General features: G+C 42.2%; 1 protein-coding gene across 2 annotated transcripts; it reads left to right on the top strand.

Annotated features, from left to right (window-relative positions):
* Window positions 1-24523, top strand: LOC115135863 (solute carrier organic anion transporter family member 2B1-like). 2 transcript variants are annotated; one of them, XM_029671007.2, is made up of 15 exons: window positions 1-115; window positions 3609-3697; window positions 9242-9379; window positions 9628-9790; window positions 9902-10126; window positions 10627-10725; window positions 17324-17454; window positions 18048-18144; window positions 18396-18560; window positions 19786-19975; window positions 20077-20227; window positions 20685-20842; window positions 21772-21836; window positions 22248-22368; window positions 22625-24523. In XM_029671007.2, the coding sequence occupies exons 1-15, from the start codon at window positions 64-66 to the stop codon at window positions 22809-22811; spliced, it is 2031 nt and encodes a 676-aa protein (XP_029526867.2). In that variant the 5' UTR covers window positions 1-63; the 3' UTR covers window positions 22812-24523. The 2 variants fall into 2 exon arrangements, with proteins under 2 accessions (XP_029526867.2, XP_029526868.1); XM_029671008.2 differs by lacking the exon at window positions 3609-3697 and having other exon boundaries at window positions 23-115.

Below are 24523 nucleotides of genomic sequence, written 5' to 3'. Positions count from 1 at the left end.
AGCTCAGTAGTGTTCTGTGTGAATGAGGAGTGGATACTGAACGCAACACTACACCATAGCTCTATGACAGGATTGGACACAGAGAACACCCCTACACCACAGCCCCATCTACAGAGTAAGTGAACAACTGTACTGTTCTGTACTACTGCTTTTAACTGTGATCCACTAACTCTAGTAGTGAGGACAGACACTGTTATCTCATTTAGTGTGCAGTGTGTAGAGCGTATGTGTGAAAGGAAAAGTTGCTGTTTGGAGCATATGTTTGGTTGAACTGTCCTTCTGGCATTTAGGGCATGCGCCTAACAATTAACACCAGGGGGTTAGTAATACCTCATCTTCAAGGTATTGCTTTTGTGCGTATGTATTTGAGGAGTCTGAAATGAAGGTTGTTATTTCCATGACCCGTAATTCCAATCCCGCTGTTATGCTATGCTGCTATGCTGCTATCGTGGTTCAGAATTCGTTTTTGATGACATTCCACATCTGATTGGTAGTTATCTCCCGCTCATCTTATCTCTGCTGACAGCAGATGCAACAACTCCTGTGTTGCACAAACATACACAACTCCCTACAAAACACTATATATGGCAGCATAAGTGCATTGGCCCTTTGTTACTGCTTTTACTGTCGGAACACAATGCCAGGGTTCCCCAACTGAGTCAAAAGTTTGGACACATCTACTCATTCAAGGGTTTTTCTTTATTTTACTATTTTCCCACATTGTAGAATAATAGTGAAGACATCAAAACTATGAAATAACACACATGTAGTAACCAAAAAAAGTGTTAAACAAATCTAAATATATTTTATATTTGAGATTCTTCAAAGTACCCACCCTTTGCCTTGATGACAGCTTTGCACACTCTTGGCATTCTCTCAACCACTTTTTTGGTTACTACATGATTCCATATGTGTTATTTCATCGTTTTGATGTCTTCACTATTATTCTACAATGTAGAAAATAGTAAAATAAAGAAAACCCCTTGATTGATTATGTGTGTACAAACTTCTGACTGGTACTGTATATGTTTTTTGTGTGTGTGCGAAATGTTCATTGGTGGACATTAAAAAAACACCAGGAAATCAGCTCCAAGTGATTTTAATTTACGAAATCTGTTCCCAAGTATTCCCACTCGTATACAAATGTAAGCAAGGTTTGAAATTATCATGTTTTAGTCAAACATTATATATGTTTGGGCTTCTTGCAGCCAGTTTACAAATTATATGTCATTATTGACCTGTGGCTGAATCTAGTTGATGATACCATGCATCTGACTTGCCTAGTTAAATGAAGGTTACACATCTGGAAATGCTTCTCCATAGTGTGTTTCAGTGGCCAGTGCTATGCAACCTCTGCTCTTTGTGGTCTGCAGGTCAGATCTTTCTTTTTTTTTTACTACATTGTTTGGTCTGATCTTGTGTGTAATATGCACAGTAATTTACCAAACTGTTACAATTCAGAGGGAAGCATGTCATTACAGCTTGGGAGTCTTGAGGGGAGGAGTGATGGCTTTCATTGACTTTCAAATTGACTATCTATCTACTACTGTATCTATCTATCTATCTATCTATCTGTCTGTCTGTCTGTCCCCCCTCCTCTCTCTTTTTCTTTCTCTCTCACTCCCCCTCTCTTTCTCAGCATTGTGCAATTTGTGGGGGAGAATGGACAACCACACTACATCCCACATTCCAGGAATCTCCCCTGGACAGGAAAACTAAACTAGCAGAGTCAGTCCAAGGGGGATTTACCCCTTAATAGTATTCTGTACCATACACACACATATTTCAATATGTTGGAGTGGGGATTTGCTTAGAGTCAAGGCTATCAAAATGGTGTGTTAACATGTACAACCACACACACACAAACATACACACACACACACATTGCAATATGAGTGAGTGAGAGTTACTTGGGAGTCAAGGTTATCTTACTATCTGTAATTAAGAGATGTTTCTCTCCTACATAGACAACCACATGCAACTCACTGGTGAAAATTAAAATCCTATATCTGTAGTCCTGGATGATCTCCAGCTGTTTCTGTTAAACATCATGGAGCTGCAGACGTGCACTTTGACAGGGCATAAAACTCCCCATCTCAAGTCATATAACACGCCTGCCTGGGTATACAGGAAACCTGACCACGCACAGGGAAACACAGATCTTTTTCCCATTCTAATGTGAACGCAGATAATTTCTCTTCAATCTGAATACTAACACAAAACATCTTGCCTCAATATGATTTAAATGAATAGCACATCTGCATTAAACAACAGCAGTAGATACATAACACCAGCAGAGATTAAAGTAAGCAGGAGTTCAAAGTATAGAGATACAAAGTGAGTATAAAGATTGAGGATACACAGTAACCAGAGTACAAGGAATATAGTCTGACTGGAATTCTTGTGTAATTTCTATAGTATTTTAAGGCCACCGGAATTCGCACATTGTTTGTTGACTAGCGTAAACAGTCTAGTACACTGATTTACCATGACATAATCAAGTTGTATTTTATTTGGATGAACAGATTGTGCAGCTGGGTGCACTAAATGGCTTCCCAAAAACTCTCTCTCAGCATGCCTCCCACATCCTCACATACAGCAACTAATTTGCATAACATTGTGTGATAAGGTGAGAGATGTTCGAAAGAATTTTTTTCTAGTCCCTGGGTCAGATCAGTGAGTTGGGCAAGTGTGACAGACAGGTATCAACAACGGTGGATAAATTAAGATATCCTACTCAGGCCGTTAACCATTAGAAAAAATGGTCAGTTTCGGTCTGCTTAACGACCGTTCAACAGGTGCATGTTCATTAATTGTTTATGGTTCAGTGAACAAGCATATGTTTAAACCCTTTACAATGAAGATCTGTGAAGTTATTTGGATTTCTACGAATTATCTTTGAAAGACAGGGTCCTGAAAAAGGGACGTTTCTTTTAATTGCGGAGTTTGTTACATGTGAGGTTATAGTCCTGCCGTCAGTATCCATATTTATGTTACTATTCCATTTAACCCAAACACTTAAATGAGGAATATTCTGTTTATTCATGGATACAGGGATACTCATGAGCGGGATATTAAAAGTGCATGTAAAGAGCTCATCCCGAGTAAGACCTTATGTGGGATATGAGCTACAATCCAGACTGCTGTGCTCATGTTAACATGGTCAATGTCCAGTGGGGAAATGTCAGACCTTATTCATACAGTATGTTCATACTTTAGATGTAGTTATATGTAGGCATCAAATCAAATTGTATTAGTCAATTGCACCGAATGCAACAGGTCCTTACAGTGAAATGCTTACTTACGAGCCCCTAAGCAACAATGCAGTTTAAAAACAAATATGACTAAGAATAAGAAATAAAAGTAACAAGTAATTAAAGAGCAGCAGTAAAATAACAATAGTGAGACTATATACAGGGGGGTACAGAGTCAATGTGCAGGTTTACAGTTTAGTTGAGGTAATATGTAGGTGGAGTTATTAAGGGGGTGACTCTTCCATAGGCACCAATGCGTTAGCAGCTGGGTCTGGTCTGCTTAGTTTATTGGCAGTATATGAACCCGAAAAAAATAGTGAGTGTGATGTCTTGCTTCCTCTTCAATCTCTGCAGATATGACAGCCAGCGACTTCCAGCTGAACTCTGATTCACAGAGGTCGATGCCTACCTCAAGATGCAGGGGCCCCTTCAACAGCATCAAGGTAGGCTCAAAAGTTACATGTATCATTTTCACCTGCAACTAGCTCCAAATGTCAATTCAATACCAGAAGTAGCATCAGAATAGAAATCCATGAGAGTAACATACTTTTTAGAACGCCACGTGATGCTGCTAATTAACATTTTACCGTCAGGCTGTTGCTGTTGTGTACAACTTCCTAAATGATTGGTTCTCGTTTGCGAGGTTGACAATAGCAAAAACATTAACAAGACAAAACCTCTTCACATCCTTGCTGCAACTGATACTATTTGGATTATGAAAAGGTAAAAAGCAGTACTAGGCAATTTCAGGTGTTTCTAAGCAGGGTCTTTCAAAAAAACACCAAGAAATCTAATATATGTCTTAAATATTACATACTGCTCCTGTCTATCACCTCATCTACCTGTTTCACCTCACATCATTACTCCCAACTCTCAGTGAGTGGCCATGTTAGAGAGCATCAAATCTGCAAAAATGTGTGGGTAAATTGTGACTGACTGATTGATTGATCTACAAACAATAATGAGTCACTATTTAGGTTGCAAGCTGATTTGAGGATAGTCTGTAATGTAGAATAAGCCCAAGTAATGTATCGGTCTGATTCATGGGTCGTGTTGTCACAGAACTGAGACAATACTAGGAAGTGAGGTCAAATCTGTGTCTACAGATTGCTGTTCAGGAATCCAGACATGATGACCTCATGGGGTAAGAGGAGCATGCTAGCATGCTAACATTAAGGAAATGAACCTACCTTCATTGACAGGATATGTTTTGGGACTGGAGAAAAAAAAATATTCAGAGAGGAAAGGGAGTGAATCTTCCTTATTTTACGATCTGTATTTTTGTTTATTTCTTACTGTAGTGAAAACGTTGATGTTTTGGCATCCTGTACTGTTATTTTCCTCTATAGTCCCAGGTGGGGTTGTGTTTACTGGTGTTTTTAGCACATCCTTGTGTTGTTTCCAGATTTAGAAACACATAAACATGTCCTCGGAATGGGGTATGCATGGGAAAGCTTCTAGACACTTATGAAACCGATTAACTAGCCTGCTAATATTGTTGCACTCGCTAAGTGTAGGGGTCTTAGGCCTAGTTAACTGGTCTGTAACTGAATTTAAGATGTGCATCTAAACTCAGCAAGAAAAGAAACGTCCCTTTTTCAGGACCTTGTCTTTCAAAGATAATTAGTAAAAATCCAAATAACTTCACAGATCTTCATTGTAAAGGGTTAAACACTGTTTCCCATGCTTGTTAAATTAATCATAAACAATTAATGAACATGCACCTGTGGAACATTCGTTAAGACACTAACAGCTTAGACGGTAGGCAATTACGGTCACAGTTATGAAAACTTAGGACACTAAAGAGGCCTTTCTACTGAAGCTGAAAAACACCAAAAGAAAGATGCCCAGGGTCCCTGCTCATCTGCGTGAACGTGCCTTAGGCATGCTGCAAGGAGGCATGAGGACTGCAGATGTGGCCAGGGCAATACATTGCAATGTCCATACTGTGAGATGCCTAAGACAACGCTACAGGGAGACAGGAAGGACAGCTGATCGACCTCGCAGTGGCAGACCACGTGCACCAACACCTGCACAGAGTCGGTACATCTGAACATCACACCTTCGGGACAGGTACAGGATGGCAACAACAACTGCCTGAGTTACACCAGGAACATTCAATCCCTCCATCAGTGCTCATACTGTCTGCAATAGACTGAGAGAGGCTGGACTGAGGGCTTGTAGGCCTGCTGTAAAACCGGTCCTCACCAGACATCACCGGCAACAACGTTGCCTATGGGCACAAACCCAGTGGGCACAAACCCACTGGATCAGATAGGACTGGCAAAAAGTGCTCTTCACTGACGAGTCACGGTTTTGTCTCACGAGGGGTGATGGTCGGATTCGCGTTAATCGTTGAAGGAATGAGCGTTACACTGAGGCCTGTACTCTGGAGCGGGATCGATTTGGAGGTGGAGGGTCCATCATGGTCTGGGGCGGTGTGTCACAGCATCATCGGACTGAGCTTGTTGTCATTGGAGGCAATCTCAAAAGCTATACGTTACAGGGTAGACATCCTCCTCCCTCATGTGGCACCCTTCCTGCGGACTCATCCTGGCATGACCCTCCAGCATGACAATACCACCAGCCATACTGCTCGTTCTGTGTGTGATTTCCTGCAAGACAGAAATGTCAGTGTTCTGCCATGGCCAGCAAAGAACCCGGATCTCAATTCCATTGAGCACGTCTGGGACCTGTTGGATCGGAGGGTGAGGGCTAGGGCCATTCGCCCCAGAAATGTCTGAGAACTTGCAGGTGCCTTGGTGGAAGAGTGGGGTAACATATCACAGCAAGAACTGGCTAATCTGGTGCAGTCCATGAGGAGATGATGCAATTTAGTACTTAATGCAGCTGGTGGCCACACCAGATACTGACTGTTACTTTTGATTTTGAACCCCCCTTTGTTCAGGGACACATTATTCAATTTCTGTTGGTCACATGTCTGTGGAACTTGTTCAGTTTATGTCATACAAATATTTACATATGTTAAGTTTGCTGAAAATAAACACAGTTGACAGTGAGAGGATGTTTCTTCTTGAGAAATCAGTTTATGTGCGTAGTTGTTGAATGTACATGTGCCCAGGGGGACAGCAACCTTACCTTGGTCCAGGGCCAGCTCTGTCTCTCTTGACCTCTTGGTTGGGCAGTCCAAACAGATTGTCGATTTGCGCAGATGTTGACAATAAATATTAAAAGAAAACAAATGGCATGCCCAAAGTAAAGAAACAAAACCAAACTAAAGGCCTCATGGCCACCAAACCAACCAGCAGCCTCACGACTCCAAGCTGGTACTGTGACATTAACCTGTATTGGCAGCACATGTGCTTATAAATAGCCTAGTGGTTAGAGCATTGCGCCAGTAAACAAAAGGTTGCTGGATAGAATCCCCGACCCGACAAGGTAAAAATCTGTTATTCTGAGCAAGGCAGTTAACCCACTGTTCCCTGGGCGCTGAAGATTTGGATTTTGATTAAGGCAGACACCCGCACCTCTGATTCAGAGGGATTGGATTAAATGCAGAATACATTTTTCAGTTGAAGATATTCAGTTGTACAACTGACAAGGTATCCCCCTTTCCTTAAACCAGGGAAAGTCTGTCCTAACACTAACCTTCCCCCATATCATAACACCACATAAATGCTTCTTTGTGTCTCTTTTAACTACACTGTTTTATGAGTCTACTGCCACATCAATGCACTTGTATTACAAGAAAACTGTACCTCAGCAAATTAAGAATTACTTTTTAAAAAGTTGAGGAATAGGAAGCTTGTACTACAGGTGCAGTACCAGTCAAAAGTTGACACACCTACTGGCAAGGCTCAGGAGAAGACCCAGATGCAGACAGTTTTGAAGTAACAAAAGTGTATTACTCAAACAAGAGGGCAGGTGAGCAACAGGTCAAGGGCAGGCAGAGGTTAGTAGTCCAGAGCAGTCCGAAAGGGCAGGCTCAGGGTAGGCAGAGTTCAGTAATCCAGGGTCAGGGTCAGGGCAGGCAGAATGGTCAAAGCCAGGAAACCAGGAACTAGAGCCAGCCAGGAGCATGGAATATATGCTGATAGGCTTGACTAAAGAAAACGAACTGGCAACAGACTAACAGAGAACACAGGTATAAGTACACTGGGGATAATGAGGAAGATGGGCGACACCTGGAGGGGGTGGAGACAAACACAAAGACAGGTGAATCAGATTAGGGTGTGACACCTACTCATTCAGGGGGTTTTATTTATTTGTACTATTTTCTACATTGTAGAATACTAGTGAAGACATCAAAACTATAAAATAACACATGTGGAATCATGTAGTAACCAAAAAAGTGTTAAACAAATCAAAATATATTTTAGATTTTTTACAGTAGCCACCCTTTGCCTTGATGATAGCTTTGCACACTCTGTAAAAAATCTAAAATCTAAAATGTATTTTGATTTGTTTAACACTTTTTTGGTTACTACATGATTCCATGTGTTATTTCATAGTTGTGATGTCTTCACTATTATTCTACAATGTAGAAAATAGTAAAAATAAAGAAAAACCCTTGAAAGAATAGCTGTGTCCAAACCTTTGACTGGTACTGTATGTAACAGATTTTGCTCTGGTTGTGAAAATCCTCATAAAGTTACTCATCGGCCTCCAGACCCTCTTGACTACTGCAGAAATATGTTTTGTTGCATTACATACGTTCTTTACAAACTTCTTAGGGATAGGGGGCAGTATTTTCACATCCGGATGAAAAGTGTGCCCAAAGTAAACCGCCTGCTACTCAGGCCCAGAAGCTAGGATATGCACATTATTAGTAGACTTGGATAGAAACCCCTCTGAAGTTTATAAAACTGTTTGAATAATGTCTGTGAGTATAACAGAACTGATTTGTCAGGCGAAACCCCGAGCACAATCCATCCAGGGAAGAAAATAAATTGAAGTCAATCTGTTTTCCATTATTTTTCTATGGTAAGCCCTTTTTAATAGGAATCTGGTTGCAGTTCCTATGGCTTCCACTAGATGGCAACAGTCTCAGACATTGGTTGATGTTTTTCTTTTGAGAAATGAAGAAGTAGCCCTGTTCTTTCCATGTGTCACTCCAGTAGGACTCTATTCGTTTGGTGCGCACAACCTGGAATGCGCTTCACTTTGTTTTCGTCCGGTAATGAACACAGTTTATCCCGTCTTAAATTTGATCGATTATTTACGTTTTACGATACCTAAGTTTGGATTAGGAACTTTGTTTGAAATGTTTGGACCAAGTTTACAGGTAACTTATTAGATACTTTGTAGTCGTGTTGGGCGAGTTGGAACCGGTGTATTTTCTGAATCGAACGCACCAAATAAATGGGCATTTTGGGTATATAAGAAGGAATTTATCGAACAAAAGGACCATTTGTGATGTTTCTGGGACATTTTGGAGAGCCAACAGAAGATGATCTTCAAAGATAAGGCATGAATTCTATCGTTATTTCTGAGGTTTGTGTCGCACCTGGCTGGTTGAAATATGATTTTCATGTGTTTGTATGTGGGGTGCTGTCCTCAGATAATCGCATGGTCTGCTTTCGCTGTAAAGCCTTTTTGAAATCTGACACTGAGGCTCGGTTAACAAGAAGTTAAGCTATATTTTGATGTATTATATATTAATGTTTTGTGAATTTGGCGTGCTGCAATTTCACTGGATGTTGTCAAATCAATCCCGTTACCGGGATCTGAGCGGGAAGGGATCACTACAAAGTTTTAAAGGTGTCAAATGTGCAGCTAGACATAGTGACCCGTGTGGAACAAAAAGTTCTCCTGAATATTTAAATCAGACTTTTGAGCTCTCTGTAGTTAATTGATCAGATCATATTATTAACTACTTAGAGTAAGCTGGGAACAATATGTTTTATACACTTCATGTATATACAGTCTGTCTGCATAATGATGAAACCATAAACAAAGGATCTACCATGGTTTTCAAACTCTCTCTCCCTTCCCTCTCTGTCCTCTCTCTCCTGTCTCTCCTCTAGTTATTTGTGCTGTGCCATGGCATGCTCCAGCTGGCCCAGCTGTTGGTGTCTGGATATCTGAAGAGCTCCATCTCCACCATAGAGAGACGCTATGGCTTCTCTAGCCAGAAGTCTGGCATCTTGGCATCCTTCAATGAGGTAAGTCTAAACCTAACCCTGACCCTATCCCACCACTCTTTTGGGCTGATCAAGACAACAGGATGATTGACTGATAAATTCCAGATCCATATAGGTTCAGATTATTATTTTTATTTATATCTGAAAAAAATTGTATACTTTAAATGTTTACATGTGAGAGTGGTCACATGAGTGTGTTAATGGTTGTGTTTGTGTGAGTGTGTTGTGCTCATGATTCTGTGTGTGTGTGTGTTTATGTGTGTGTGTAGGTGGGGAACATAGTCCTGATAGTGTTTGTTAGTTTCTTTGGTAGCCGTGTCCACAGACCACGGTTCATTGGTGGAGGGGCACTGTTGGTCAGTCTGGCTGCTCTGATAATGGCCATGTCTCATTTCATCAGTGGCCCCTACAAGTACACAGACCACATCAGCGGTAAATCACACACACACACACATACAGTACATACATATATTTCTGTGAATCTCAAAACAATCTCAAAACAAAAATTCTTAACTCCTTCCTACCTCTACCTGTGTTCCATAGAATCCAAGGATGACGACTCTGGCCTCTGCCAATTAGAGAGCTCTTTCCAATCACCCTTGTCCAATCATAGCTGCACTCAGCAGGAGAGTCACTCCCAGCAGGGAGTATTTCCACTCCTGCTCCTAGGACAGCTACTCCTGGGAATCGGCGGTGTTCCCATCCAACCCTTCGGAATCTCCTACATTGATGACTATGCCAGCAAGAGGAACTCTCCTCTCTACCTCGGTATGAGCACTGGGAGTGACTGGGAAAAGGGGAATTCTTGGAATACAGGAAATACACATTCTGATGCAGGTCTTTTGGGTTTTTAACTAGGAATCAATAGTATCACTGTTGGTTTTTTAAAATGGAGAGTTGCACCATTCTTCTCTAATGTTCCCGCAATTTTGGGCTCCACTCAATCCCCTCCAAATCTGAGAATACTTGCAGGGACATTAGAAGGAGTTCGGAATTTCACACATAACCCTGGTGCAGGATGTGGAAAAATAGTAATGAAACTAAAGTGAATGTTTTGTATCCATTCATTGTTTTGCTGGTCTCAAGGCTGTGTCATGTGTGTAATCTTTTTGATAAAATGATACTTGAGATCAGCAAACAATGGGCAGTCTTTCATTTTCTTTTCATCAACTTCGAAGTATGATCTGGGGGAGAAACCAAACGATGAGTATTATTTTCCATGCCACTGTATTGATCCCACAACTGAGTGACTGTGGTTCCCCCTGCAGGCATCCTCCTGGCTGTCACGTCTATTGGTCCTGCTTTTGGCTTTATGATGGGCTCCTTCATGTTGCGCTTTTATGTCGACATCGACAAGATGTCCAAAGGTGAGCACATACACAAAATGCATCATACTGTGACACTTTCCGTAAGTTCTACAGTGCCTTCAGAAAGTACTCACACCCCTTGACTTTTTCCCACGTGTTGTTGTGTTATAGCCTGAATTTAAAATGGATTCAATTGAGATTTGAGATATGATACCCCATAATGTCAAAGTGGAACTCTGCTTGAAATTAATTAAAATTGAAAAGCTGAAATGTCTTGTCAATAGGTATTCAACCGCTTTGATACAGTATGACTGAAACGAGCTGCAAAAAACACTCAAACTGGACAGTTTTATCTCCGTCTCTTCATTCAAAGACTCAATCATGGACACTCTTACTGACAGTTGTGGCTGATTCACGTGATGTATTATTGTCTCTACCTTCTTACCCTTTGTGCTGTTGTCTGTGCCCAATAATGTTTGAACCATGTTTTGTGCTGCTATCATGTTGTGCTGCTGCCATGCTGTTTTGCTACCATGTTGTTGTCATGTTGTGTTGCTACCATGCTGTGTTGTCATGTGTTGCTGCCATCCTATGTTGTTGTCTAAGGTCTCTCTTTATGTAGTGTTGTGGTGTCTCTCTTGCCGAATAAGAATTTGTTCTTAACTGACTTGCCTCATTAAATACAGGTTAAATAGAAATGTTAAATAAGGGATACAGCAAGCTTAAATAAGTTCAGGAGTAAAAATATGCTTTACAAGTCACAAAATAAATTGCATGGACTCACTCTATACATGTATATATGCAATAATATGCAATAATAGTGTTTTTTAGAATTAATTTTGAATGACTACCTCATCTCTGTACCCCAAACATACAATTATTTGTAAGGTCCCTTAGTTGAGCAGAGAATTTCAAACACAGATTCAACCACAAAGACCAGCGAGGTTTACCAATGCCTCGTGAAGAAGGGCACCTATTGGTAGAAGGGCCCCTATTGGTAAAGAAATCACGCATTGAATATCCCTTAGAGCATGGTGAAGTTATTAATTACACTTTGGATGACGTATCGATACAGCCAGTCACTACAAAGATACAGACATCCTTCCTAACTCAGTTGCCGGAGAGGAAGGAAACCGCTCATGGATTTCACCATGAGGCCAATGGTGACTTTAAAACAGTTTAATGGCTCTGATAGGAAAAAACTGAGGATGGATCAACAACATTGTAGTTACTCCACAATACTAACCTAAATGACAGAGTGAAAAGAAGGAAGCCTGTACAGAATAAAAAATATTCCAAAACATGCATCCTGTTTGCAAACAGGATGCATGTTTTGGAATATTTTGTACGGGTTTCCTTCTTTTCAATCTGTGGTTTCGTTAGTATTGCAGAGTAACTGCAATGTATGAGGTATCCAGAGATGAGGTAGTCAGTCATTTAAAAATAATGTTAATGTTATAAACACTATAATTGCACACAGAGTGAGTCCAAGCTACTTATTAACTTGTTAATGTAAACTGAGATTTTTGGATATAAAGATGAACTTTATCGAACATACATGTATTGTGTAACATGAAGTCCTATGAGTGTCATCTGATGAAGCTCATCAAAGGATAGTGATTAATTTTATCTCTATTTGTGCTTTTTGTGACCCCTCTCTTTGGCTATAAAAATGGCTGTGTTTTTCTGTGACTAGGTACCGACCTAACATAATCGTTCGGTGTGCTTTCGTCGTAAAGCATTTTTGAAATCGGTCACTGTGGCTGGATTTACAACAAGGTTATCTTTAAAATGATGTGAAATACTTGTATGTTTGAGGAATTTTAATTATGGGATTTCTGTTGTTTTGAATTTGGCGCCCTGCACTTTCACTGGCTGTTGTTGAGGTGGGACGCTTGTGTCCCGAATATCCCAGAGAGGTTAAGTAGATGTTTAACCCTCAACTTGTTTAGGCTTTCCATAACAAAGGGGTTGAAAACATATTGACTCAAGACATGTAAGCTTTTAATTTTTAATGAATTTGTAAACATTTCTAAAAAACATAATTCCACTTTGACATTATGGGTTATTGGGTGTAGGCTGTAACACAACATAATTAGGAAAAAGCAGAGGTTTGTGAATATTTTCTGAAGGAACTGTATTTACCTTTAAATACTATAATTTCCATTCTCAGAGCTTTTAAACCTCCCAGGAAAACCTCACTACAACTTAAAAACAGCTAACGTTCTCAGAATGTTTAAAAAACATTCCGTTTTACCGGTCAGGAAACTTGGGGCTTCGTTCCCGGAACCAAAAAACACATTCCCACAACTTCCAAGGAACCAAATGTGCCAGGTCTCTTACTTATTCACTCACTGACTGACTCACTCTCCTTTTCTCTCTCTCTCTCTCTCTCTCGCTCTCTCTCTCTCTCTCTCTCTCTCACTCACTCACTCACTCACTCACTCACTCACTCACTCACTCACTCACACACACACACACACACACACACACTCTACTCAGTACTTTGTTGAAGCACCTTTGGCAGTGATTACAGCCTTGAGTCTTCTTGGCTATGATGCTACAAGCTTGGCACACCTGTATTTGGGGTATTTCTTCCATTCTTCTCTGCAGATCCTCTCAAGCTCTGCCAGGTTGGATGGGGAGCGTTGCTGCAGCTATTTTCAGGTCTGGCTGGGCCACTCAAGGACATTCAGAGACTTGTCCTGAAGTCACTCCTGTGTTGTCTTGGCTGTGTGCTTAGTGTCATTGTCCTATTTGAAGGTGAACCTTCGCCCCAGTCATAAGGACCTGAGCAGTCTGAAGCAGGTTTTCATCAAGGACCTTTCCAATCCACCTCATTCTGTGTGAACCACAGCTTTCCCTGCAATGCTTCAGACACCTCAGAAACTGGATTTACCCCAGTCATGGTCATGGACCATTGTCCTGTCTTTCCAGTTTCATGTAATTGATCTCGTCCTTCCAGTTTGATGCATCTCATTTATCAAGGTGTGAGAGCATCGTTAGTGATTGGGGACATGTTCAAACTGTTCAAACGCCTGCTGAAGTATGTATGTGTGTGTGCGTGTGTGCGTGTGTGTGTGTGTGTGTGTGTGTGTGTGTGTGTGTGTGTGTGTGTGTGTGTGTGTGTGTGTGTGTGTGTGTGTGTGTGTGTGTGTGTGTGTGTGTGTGTGTGTGTGTGTGTGTGTGTGGGGGGGGGTATGTTGGTGCATATCTATAGTTATTTACTTCTGTAGAAAAGTGCATGATATCAGATGAATTTCTGTGATAGAAATTAGCTTCTTCCCTTTTGGAGGAAAATATGTTCTTAACTGGAATCTCGGTCTCTCTGAACAGCTGGTATGACCTCATTCACTCAGTCTTTCACTTTAGTCATTCAGAATGAATGTGGAGTTTCTCACAGTGAAAAAGAAAATGACTTCTTCCTGGAAGCTGCTGTCAGTTAGAAAGAGATTCAATGTTCTGTTGAAAAATGCCAAGGGAAAAAAATGTACTTTCTTTCCTAATATCAACATTTTTTCAAAAGGTTATAACGTTTTAAACCAGGAAGTGTTCTCAAATCAAATCAAAGTTTATTTGTCACGTACGCGGAATACAACAGTGAAATACTTACTTACAGGCTCTAACCAATAGTGCAGAGAAAAGTGAGGAAAAAAGTATGTGTGTGTGTGTGTGTGTGTGTGTGTGTGTGTGTGTGTGTGTGTGTGTGTGTGTGTGTGGGTAAGTAAGTAAAGAAATAAAACAACAGTAAAAAGACATTTGAAAATAAGAGTAGCAAGGCTATATACAGACACCTGTTAGTCAGGCTTATTGAGGTAGTATGTACATGTAGGTATCGTTATAGTGACTATGCATATATGATGAACAGAGAGTAGCAGTAGCATAAAAAGAGGGGGTGGCGGGTGGTGGGACACAATGCAGATAGCCCGGTTAGCCAATGTGCAGGAGCACTGAGTGGTCGGGCCAATGTAGGTAGTATGTACATGAATGTATAGTTAAAGTGATTATGCATTTAAGATAAACAGAGAGTAGCAGCAGCGTAAAAGAAGGGTTGGGGGGGACACACAATGCAAATAGTCCGGGTAACCATTTGGTTACCTGTTCAGGAGACTTATGGCTTGGGGGTAAAAACTGTTGAGAAGCTTTTTTTGTCCTAGACTTGGCACTCCGGTACCGCTTTCCATGCGGTAGTAGAGAGAACAGTCTATGACTGGGGTGGCCGGGGTCTTTGACAATTTTTAGGGCCTTCCTCTGACACCGCCTGGTGTAGAGGTCCTGGATGGCAGGCAGCTTTGCCCCAGTGATGTACTGGTCCATACGCCCTACCCTCTGAAGTGCCTTGGGGTCAGAGGCCGAGCAATTGCCATACCAGGCAGTGATGCAACCGGTCAGGATGCTCTCGATGTTGCAGCTGTAGAACCTTTTGAGGATCTCAGGACCCATGCCAAAAACAATTAGTTTCCTGAGGGGGAATAGGCTTTGTCGTACCCTCTTCACGACTGTCTTGGTGTGTTTCGACCATTCTAGTTTGTTGTTGATGTAGACTCCAAGGAATTTGAAGCTCTCAACATGCTCCACTAGAGCCCCGTCGATGAGAATGGGGACGTGCTCGGTGCTCCTTTTCCTGTAGTCCACAATAATCTCCTTAGTCTTGGTTACGTTGAGGGATAGGGTGTTATTCTGGCACCACCCGGCCAGGTCTCTGACCTCCTCCCTATAGGATGTCTCGTCGTTGTCGGTGATCAGGCCTACCACTGTTGTGTCGTCAGCAAACTTAATGATGGTGTTGGAGTCGTGCCTGCCCATGCAGTCGTGGGTGAACAGGGAGTACAGGAGGGGACTGAGCACACACCCCTGGGGAGCTCCAGTGTTGAGGATCAGCGTGGCAGATGTGTTGCTACCTACCCTCACCACCTGGGGGCGGCCTGTCAGGAAGTCCAGGATCCAGTTGCAGAGGGAGGTGTTTAGTCCCAGGTTCCTTAGCTTAGTGATGAGCTTTGAGGGTACTATTGTGTTGAACGTCATGCTGAAAGACCCAGCCACGTTTCATCTTCAATGCCCTTGCTGATGGAAGGAGGTTTTCACTCAAAATCTCACGATACATGGCCCCATTCATTCTTTCCTTTACACGGATCAGTCGTCCTGGTCCCTTTGCAGAAAAACAGCCCCAAAGCATGATGTTTCCACCCCCATGCTTCACAGTAGGTATGGTGTTCTTTGGATGCAACTCACCATTCTTTGTCCTCCAAACACGACGAGTTGAGTTTTTACCAAAAAGTTATATTTTGGTTTCATCTGACCATATGACATTCTCCCAATCTTCTTCTGGATCATCCAAATGCTCTCTAGCAAACGTCAGACGAGCCTGGACATGTACTGGCTTAAGCAGGGGGACATGTCTGGCACTGCAGGATTTGAGTCCCTGGCGGCGTAGTGTGTTACTGATGGTAGGCTTTGTTACTTTGGTCCCAGCTCAGGTCATTCACTAGGTCCCCCCGTGTGGTTCTGGGATTTTTGCTCACCGTTCTTGTGATAATTTTGACCTCACGGAGTGAGATCTTGCGTGGAGCCCCAGATCGAGGGAGATTATCAGTGGTCGTGTATGTCTTCCATTTCCTAATAATTGCTCTCACAGTTGATTTCTTCAAACCAAGCTGCTTACCTATTGCAGATTCAGTCTTCCCAGCCTGGTGCAGGTCTACCATTTTGTTTCTGGTGTCCTTTGACAGCTCTTTGGTCTTGGCCATAGTGGAGTTTGGAGTGTGACTGTTTGAGGTTCTGGACAGGTGTCTTTTATACTGATAACAAGTTCAAACAGGTGCCATTAATACAGGTAACGAGTGGAGGACAGAGGAGCCTCTTAAAGAAGAAGTTACAGGTCTGTGAGAGCCAGAAATCTTGTTTATTTGTAGGTGACCAAATACTTATTTTCCACCATAATTTGCAAATAAATTCATTAAAAATAATACAATGTGATTTTCTGGATTTTTCCAGAAATTGTTGAAGTGTACCTATGATGGAAATTACAGGCCTCTCTCATCTTTTTAAGTGGGAGAACTTGTACAATTGGTGGCTGACTAAATACTTTTTTGCCCCACTGTAGGTGTTCCTTTTGTCCAGGTGGGAAAGGGCAGTGTGGAGTGCAATAGAGATTGCATCATCTGTGGATCTGTTTGGGCGGTATGCAAATTGGAGTGGGTCTAGGGTTTCTGGGATAATGGTGTTGATGTGAGCCATTACTAGCCTTTCAAAGCACTTCATGGCTACGGACGTGAGTGCCATGGGTCTGTAGTTATTTAGACAGGTTGCCTTTGTGTTCTTGGGCACAGGGACTATGGTGGTCTGCTTGAAGCATGTTGGTATTACAGACTCAATCAGGGACGTGTTGAAAATGTCAGTGAAGACACCTGTCAGTTGGTCAGCAAATGCCCAGACCACACGTCCTGGTAATCCATCTGGCCCCGCAGCCTTGTGAATGTCTTACTCACTTACTTACTTACTCACTTACTTACCTTTCTCAGGGTGCACTTCAATACATACAGTACCTTTGATTGCATTGGTTATTTAATTGAATAGTTGATTGAATATTGTTATTTTATTATTTTTTAATACTTTACTTTGCCACTAATACAGTAACATGTCTTTCTCCTAACTGCAGATCAGATAGGTCTGGAGCGAAGAGACCCTCGCTGGGTGGGAGCCTGGTGGCTAGGATTCTTGGTGGCAGCCTCCTTCCTCTTCCTCACCTCCCTGCCCTACCTCTTCTTCCCCCGGCAGATGCCCAAAGAGGTGTAGTATGGGATACAAGCTGACACATTGTCAAATGTCTTATTAAGCATGAACTAAAAAAATGTAATGAAAGTTAAACAATCTTCTCATATAGAAAAACTTTGGTTCAGAGAAAGAGTGATGCAGTTTGACCTTGTTGAATAAGGTCCTGGCTGATATTTATCATTCTGTAAGGGAATGTTACAAAAGAGGTTGAGTCTTTGTTTCATGTTTCTCTCATCAGTCATCTGGCACAAAGAAAAATCATTGTGCCAGGTCTTGCTCAATAGCATAGCATAGCCGTACACACACACAAACACACACACAGCCTCTTGAACGCTGGCCAAGGCTTTAAAAGCTCTGAAGCTTGGCGTGTAACTTGAGTGCACTGCAGTGTTTCATACACTTTAAATGTTACCATTTCGCAATCAGAGATCTTGTAGGCAAAACTCTCTCTTTCCCACATCATGTTCCCTAGACCTGACAAAGGCTACTAGAGAGTTAATGCAATATTGACAGGATTACATGTTTGCTGTGCCGTGATCAAACTCTAATCTGTTGTAATACAGGTATAGCGCATAATTGCGGTGTGCTTCTTTCTCTCCCCTGGTTAGGAAACTGGAAGCGATGCCACAGAGCCCAGAGAGGAAGAGGAAAAGAAACCACTGCCAGACCCGGTCCTGGAACTCACCCTCACACAGTTTCTCAAAAGTGAGGCACTTTTATAAAACCACATCCGTCTGTTTTCTTTCCATTTCTCTTCACTGTGTCTACGGGTGATTACAGGGCATTAAGGGTGACAGACACTGAAATACATACTGATAGTATATAAAACGTAGAAGTGGTCACATTGTGTCCTCTCTCTTCCTCTATTGTTGCAACCCCCGTGGTAAATATTGTCTTAAGCAGTGAGGTCATTAGCCATTAGCCCCCCTCTCCCTCCCTCCCCCTCTTTCCCCCAGGTTTCCCCCGTATCGCCCTGCGGACGCTGCGGAACCCCATCTACCTGTTGGTGGTGCTGGCACAGGTCCACCTGGCAGCGATGGTAGCCGGCCTCGCCACCTTTATGGCCAAGTTCATAGAGCGCCAGTTCACCCAGACTGCCTCCTTCTCCAACATGATGATCGGTGAGAGACATTATTCGTTATCTCTGTGAAACATCTTTATTTAGATTAAGGTTAGGGTTAGTCTAATAAAGAAAAAATAGAACCAATGGACCAAGTTAAAATTACACTCAATGGAGAGTTATTACTTTAAAATCAAATCTGCAAAACTCAAGCATTCGGCATGTGTATTTGACTCAGATCTGATGGGAATAAGAAAATGGGTAATATCACATCATATACACACTTAATAATAGCTGAGATTAATAATAGATAATGCTCCAACTCTCCAGGGGTCTATGAATAGCACAGAGAGCATGGAATTTTACCACAGAAACAGAAGCTATTGAGCAACTGGAGGTAATCATTCCAGAAGACAAAGACCCCATTGTATGTGAGAGCACAGGCAATCAAAACCCTGCCGCCCACTACTGTTTATAGCAGGGTCACATCTGGATGGGATTCACTTTATTTCCCTTTACCCCAGTGTTTTAGTTCTTTGGCAGGGTGCAGAATCTCCCGTGTCAGCACCTGAAGCTGCCAATATCAACATTTTACATGACTACAAAATAAGGCCAACTATTATTAGGAGGGGGTTAACAGAGCTAGGCTGAGGGGAACCACCCCGCCTATGTAAGGGGAAACACTGGTTGCGTTCCAGGTTCTTTTTCAAAGGCAGGCAGCACAGAGCTCATGTCTCCGGAACCATGTTGTCTTCTGAGATCTATCTTCTGAGATGTGCAGGGTGACTGCAAAAAACACGACCTGGAACGTGTTCACAACTTAAATCGGAATGACTGTTATGCTTTCTTAATAAACAAATTAGGCACATTTGGGCAGTCTTGATACGACATTTTGTTACAGAAATGCAATGGTTCATTGGATCAATCTAAAACGATCCTCGTACACTGATGCCATCTAGTGGCCAAAATCTAAATTACACCTGAGCTGGACTAATACATTATTGCCTTTCTCTTGCATTTCAAAGATGATGGTTAAAAAAAATACAAAAGAATGGTTGGTTTTTTCTTTGTATTATCTTTTACCAGATCTATATTATCCTACATTCCTTTCACATTTCCACAAACTACAAAGCGTTTCCTTTCAAATGGTACCAAGAATATGAATATCCTTGCTTCAGGGCCTGAGCTACAGGCAGTTAGATTTGGGTATGTCATTTTAGGCAAAAATTGAAAAAAGGATCCTCAAAAATTGAAAAAAAGGATCCTTAACCTCTGTGTGCCTGTAGGTGGGGTGAGCATCCCTCTAGCGGTGCTGGGCATCGTGCTAGGTGGGGCTCTGATGAGGAGGCTGAGTATTTCTACTAGAGGCTCCGCCCTCATGTGCACGGCAGCCATCTTGATGTGTATGCTCACCGCACTGCCTCTCCTCCTCCTCGGCTGCTCCACACAGAGTGTCACTGGCGTCTACCCCACCACGTAGGTTACCATCACCTATCCTTAAAACAGTACTGAAGCCTTAAATTGCCATTGTGTACTCCACCAGGTACCATTCCTCTTTCTTCTTCCTCTGTTCTCAGACAGAATGGTTCCTTGGGGTGTAGCGCTGGGTGCTCCTGTCCGACCGAGACTTTTAACCCAGTGTGTGGCTCAGACGGGGTGGAGTTCATATCACCCTGTCATGCAGGTTGCATGACCAAAGTAAAGGACAACAACACCATCAAAGTCCTGGTAAACCACTACACCTGCCTGTTCATGAATAGGCTGAATCCTAACTTTCCCAGGCCAATAATATTGAGGTTAAAGAGAACACAGAGAGACTAAATCAGATAACATGCAGAAACCAAAGATAATGAATTTCCAGGATATAGACATAGATATAGACAGCTCTAAAGGGGCCTGACTTCTGCTTTACTGTCAGATGTCTACTCAATGGAAAACAGGGTTTACAGCCAGACCCAGTATTATTTAGACTGAAAACTCACACACACTGCACCACCATACAAAGCTCAGGAGAAGAATATTCCCTTTCCTTGAAGCCAGAGAGACTATCAAGCCAGTTTCTTGATAATGTACTTTTATTTTGTGAGATGAGTGATTCTCATTCACACCTACTATGCCAACAGCTACTGCCAGATGCAATGGTGATTGGCTGGTGGTTAATGTCATGTGACTCTTTCTCTGACAGAACTACACAAACTGTGGCTGTATCAACGGGTCCCATGCATTGCCGGGGACATGCGGTAGCAACTGTGAACACCTCCTCTTGCCCTTTATGGTTCTCTCTGCCCTCACCTGCTTCATCGCATCCTTCTCACAGACGCCATCATACATGATGATACTGAGGTACAGCACACACACACACACACACACACACACACACACACACACACACACACACACACACACACACACACACTAATCACACACTAATCACCTACCTACAGAGTTAGAGAGAGAGTCATGTGCAGTCGTGTCCCCATGGTAAAGCCTGAGGTATCTGAGTTCTCTCACGCTCTCCCTTAGTTATTATTGCAGGGACACAGACACTAGTTCTATTGCTTAGCCCTGAGGCAGTAGTTGCCACTGTATCATAACAATTTCATCCGTCATGAAGGCTCAGTTGGTTCTAACACATTCCTCCTTCGTTTCAGCATGTTTGAGCCTGCACACACACACACACACACACACACACAAACCATACACACGTCAGCACTGTGTGTGTCTGTTGGTTGGTCTATGATCAGCATGACTGGGCCTGTGGGGATGATAGCAAACATAATAAGAGAATAAAGAACAGAGCTTTCTGCTTCCTCACTGGGTAACACTTAGACAGTCCGCTAAAGATGACTCATTTATCAGACAGCAACTGCACATGCAACAACAAAGATTTCAAGATAAATTGGATGGGGGTAGTTTTTGCATATTGATATTTAAGCAATGCAGTGTGTGTGTGTACAATTGTGTGTGTACAATTGTGTGTGTGTGTGTGTGTGTGTGTGTGTGTGTGTGTGTGTGTGTGTGTGTGTGTGTGTGTGTGTGTGTGTGTGTGTGTGTGTGTGTGTGTGTGTGTGTGTGTGTGTGTGTGTGTGTGTGTGTTACGTCTGACATAATTTACTGCATCCGTTCAGCTGTTCTGTTTCACGCTGAGCTAAACGCAAACTCCATCCAGCTGGTCAGTAACTTCTTCACGCCAGAACTGGTTACTTCATCCCCTTTACCCTCTCCTTCACTTTTTCCATCTCTCTCGCTCTCTCCCTCTCTCTATCCTGCAGGACAGTGAGAACAGAGGATAAGTCTTTTGCTGTGGGAGTTCAGTACATGCTCTTCAGAATGCTGGGTGAGTTATATCAACATTTCACAGACAGCCACACTATCACATCTTTGTCCGGGATTCCAAGAAATGTAGATAAACGACCAATGCACAGTGATTCACTTTCACAGTTATCAACCTTTCTGCTTGACATCGGTTTGAACAGCAAACGTCTTGGAAAAAATGCCTTTTCAAAAATCCATCCCCGAAATTCCTCTCTGGCTGTCCTGTTAGGTGACGTGAAGCAGGACCATGTAAACTCAAAAACACATCTCTAGAGGGATAATGACACATATCAACACTGCCACTCAAGAAGAATCATCTCACAGCCTCTCAGCCAATTGTGTATGTGTGTGCACGTGCGTACGTGCATGCATGTCTGTGTGTGCGTGTTCACGTGGATGTGTATTTGTAATTGGTGTACGTGTGTGTCTCCAGCATTCCTGCCAGCCCCAGTCCTGTATGGCATTGCCATAGACACCACCTGTATCCTCTGGGGGAAGAAGTGTGGGAGGAACACATCATGTCACTACTACAACATGGACCTCTTCAGACAGAGGCAAGCACCAGCAGATATACCCTCCCCCTGCCCAATGACTCATGCCTCCATGTCAGCCATTTCAGCCAGACGTTGCACTTTTGGGACCATTCCATTGCACTTTTGGGACCATTTTACCAGGCAAACTAAATCAAGCGCAGCTCCATTTTTTAAAAAGTATTTGCCAAACAGTATGTATTAAACGCAGGTCTGTTATAGAGAATACAGAATATCTTGGATGTATGATATTTACAGTTTCCATCTCTTTTATGGCCAGGTTCCTGGGACTGCAGGTGTTGTTTGTTTGCGGAGCGTTCATCTGCTTCCTGCTCTCTCTCCTCATCCTGAGACATAGGGCAGGACAACAAGGCCAGCAGGCGGAACAGAGATACACTGTGGTGAACGGAGTAAAGAGTCCCGACAACAACACCGCCTCCAAAGAACTGCAGAGGATGCCAGCATGAGAGAGGACTGAGAAAGATAATTGAACTGAATTACAAGCTGGGTAGACAGAGAAGAAAAATGTATCAATCTAATTCTCTAGAGAATCATGATGAAGGCTACAGAGATGAGAAGCGCTCCGTGGGCATCTTTCTCAGGGAGAGTCCATCTCTTACTTTGTGTCCTCTATTTTGTCCATGGGAGGACCTGTTTCTCTCTCTCCTCCCGTTGGCCAATGAGGAGTGTTTAAATATCTCTACACTATTACTGCTCCCAAATTGCCAGTGCTGTATCTGAGCCATGGTAACATAGCGTGTCGTTCCCTGGAACCAGTCTGAGGGCTCCCCTTTCCACTGATACATGGTCAAATCTTTTTCCATCTCTCTTATGCTTAAGGGTAGGACACGGGGAGGGTAAGCTGTAAACTGATCCTAGATCTCTAGACATTTTTTTATAGTAGAATTTTATTGTCATATCCACCGATTAGGTGCAGTGAAATGTGTTGTTTTACAGGGTCAGCCATAGTAGTACGCCGTCCCTGGAGCAAATTCAGGTGCCTTTCTAAAGGGCACATTGACAGAATTTTCACCTTGTCGACTCGAGCCACCAGACCAAAGCGATCAGACCAAAAACAGCATTAGAAAACCAAACTCCCACTAAGCCAATACTCTTCAGGTGTTGGTTGTTTTTAGAAAACATGTATATACCATATATTTTTCTTTGTTTTTTAAAATGTTTTTTGGGCCTTTGTAAACAATATAAAATGGTGAATTTATACTTTCAAAGAAAAGGATCATTATAGATTCAGTAAGCAAGCGCCTTACATTTATACAACTCTAATAAGATATAATGCTTTGAATCTTATCATGTGAAACAATGTAAATATTTTTACGTACAGTTTACAGTATTCTTACAATTCTTGTCAGTGGGATTTTTATTTGATGGACATTTATGCACAATGCATCTGTTTCTCCATTGCTCTTGTCATGTAATGAGTTATGGTAGGTAAGCATAGATGTGGTAACGCAGATGTTCCATTAACCAGATTGATGCACATTCAACAAATCTGATCTAACAAAGTGGATATTGGTCAAATCTGTCATGATTTTTGTGTTGTAACAGACCCACAATGTGGTTACTTATGTCCGATTTTGAAATATTTCGCTGTTTTCGTTGCAAATCTTTTCAGGTTTAGATGAAGTGACTGCTAAATGCTAACTGCTATTTGTATAAGCTGGTTAGCATACAGAAATCGTTGATGGTAGTCAAAGTCGTTTACAACTGTAATGCATTTGATTGGTGCCAATGAAGATATGAACATGTGTTGGGGTTGACATCCATACCAGCATTATACTCTGATTTTGACCTCAACAGTGTGAAATACACATATAAACAATAGCCTAAATGTAGGATCATTTTGCTGTGGGGCAAAGAGGAGACTCGAGATCTTCCCCCCACGCGTTTCCATGGTAATTACATTGTTTTGGTTGAGGTCAATTGACCTCTTTATCGCGTCTATTGTGAGTTTAAAGTTCCTTTCCAAACAGGGAAGAAGTCATGCATGTTATAAACTAATGTGAACCCTTGTGACATGGAAGAGGGTATTGTTCTTTCAGAGAGGAGTTAGAGGAGGGAGTTAAAGGTGGAGGGAGGATGTTGTGATAACTGAACCATGATTTTCTAACTGCCATCATGAGTGATGACACACCAGGTTAATAAACTCTATCAGCAGACA

The sequence above is a fragment of the Oncorhynchus nerka genome, linkage group LG10, assembly GCF_034236695.1.
Source record: "Oncorhynchus nerka isolate Pitt River linkage group LG10, Oner_Uvic_2.0, whole genome shotgun sequence".
NCBI lineage: Eukaryota > Metazoa > Chordata > Actinopteri > Salmoniformes > Salmonidae > Oncorhynchus > Oncorhynchus nerka.
This window is presented reverse-complemented; position numbering and strand designations above follow the sequence as displayed.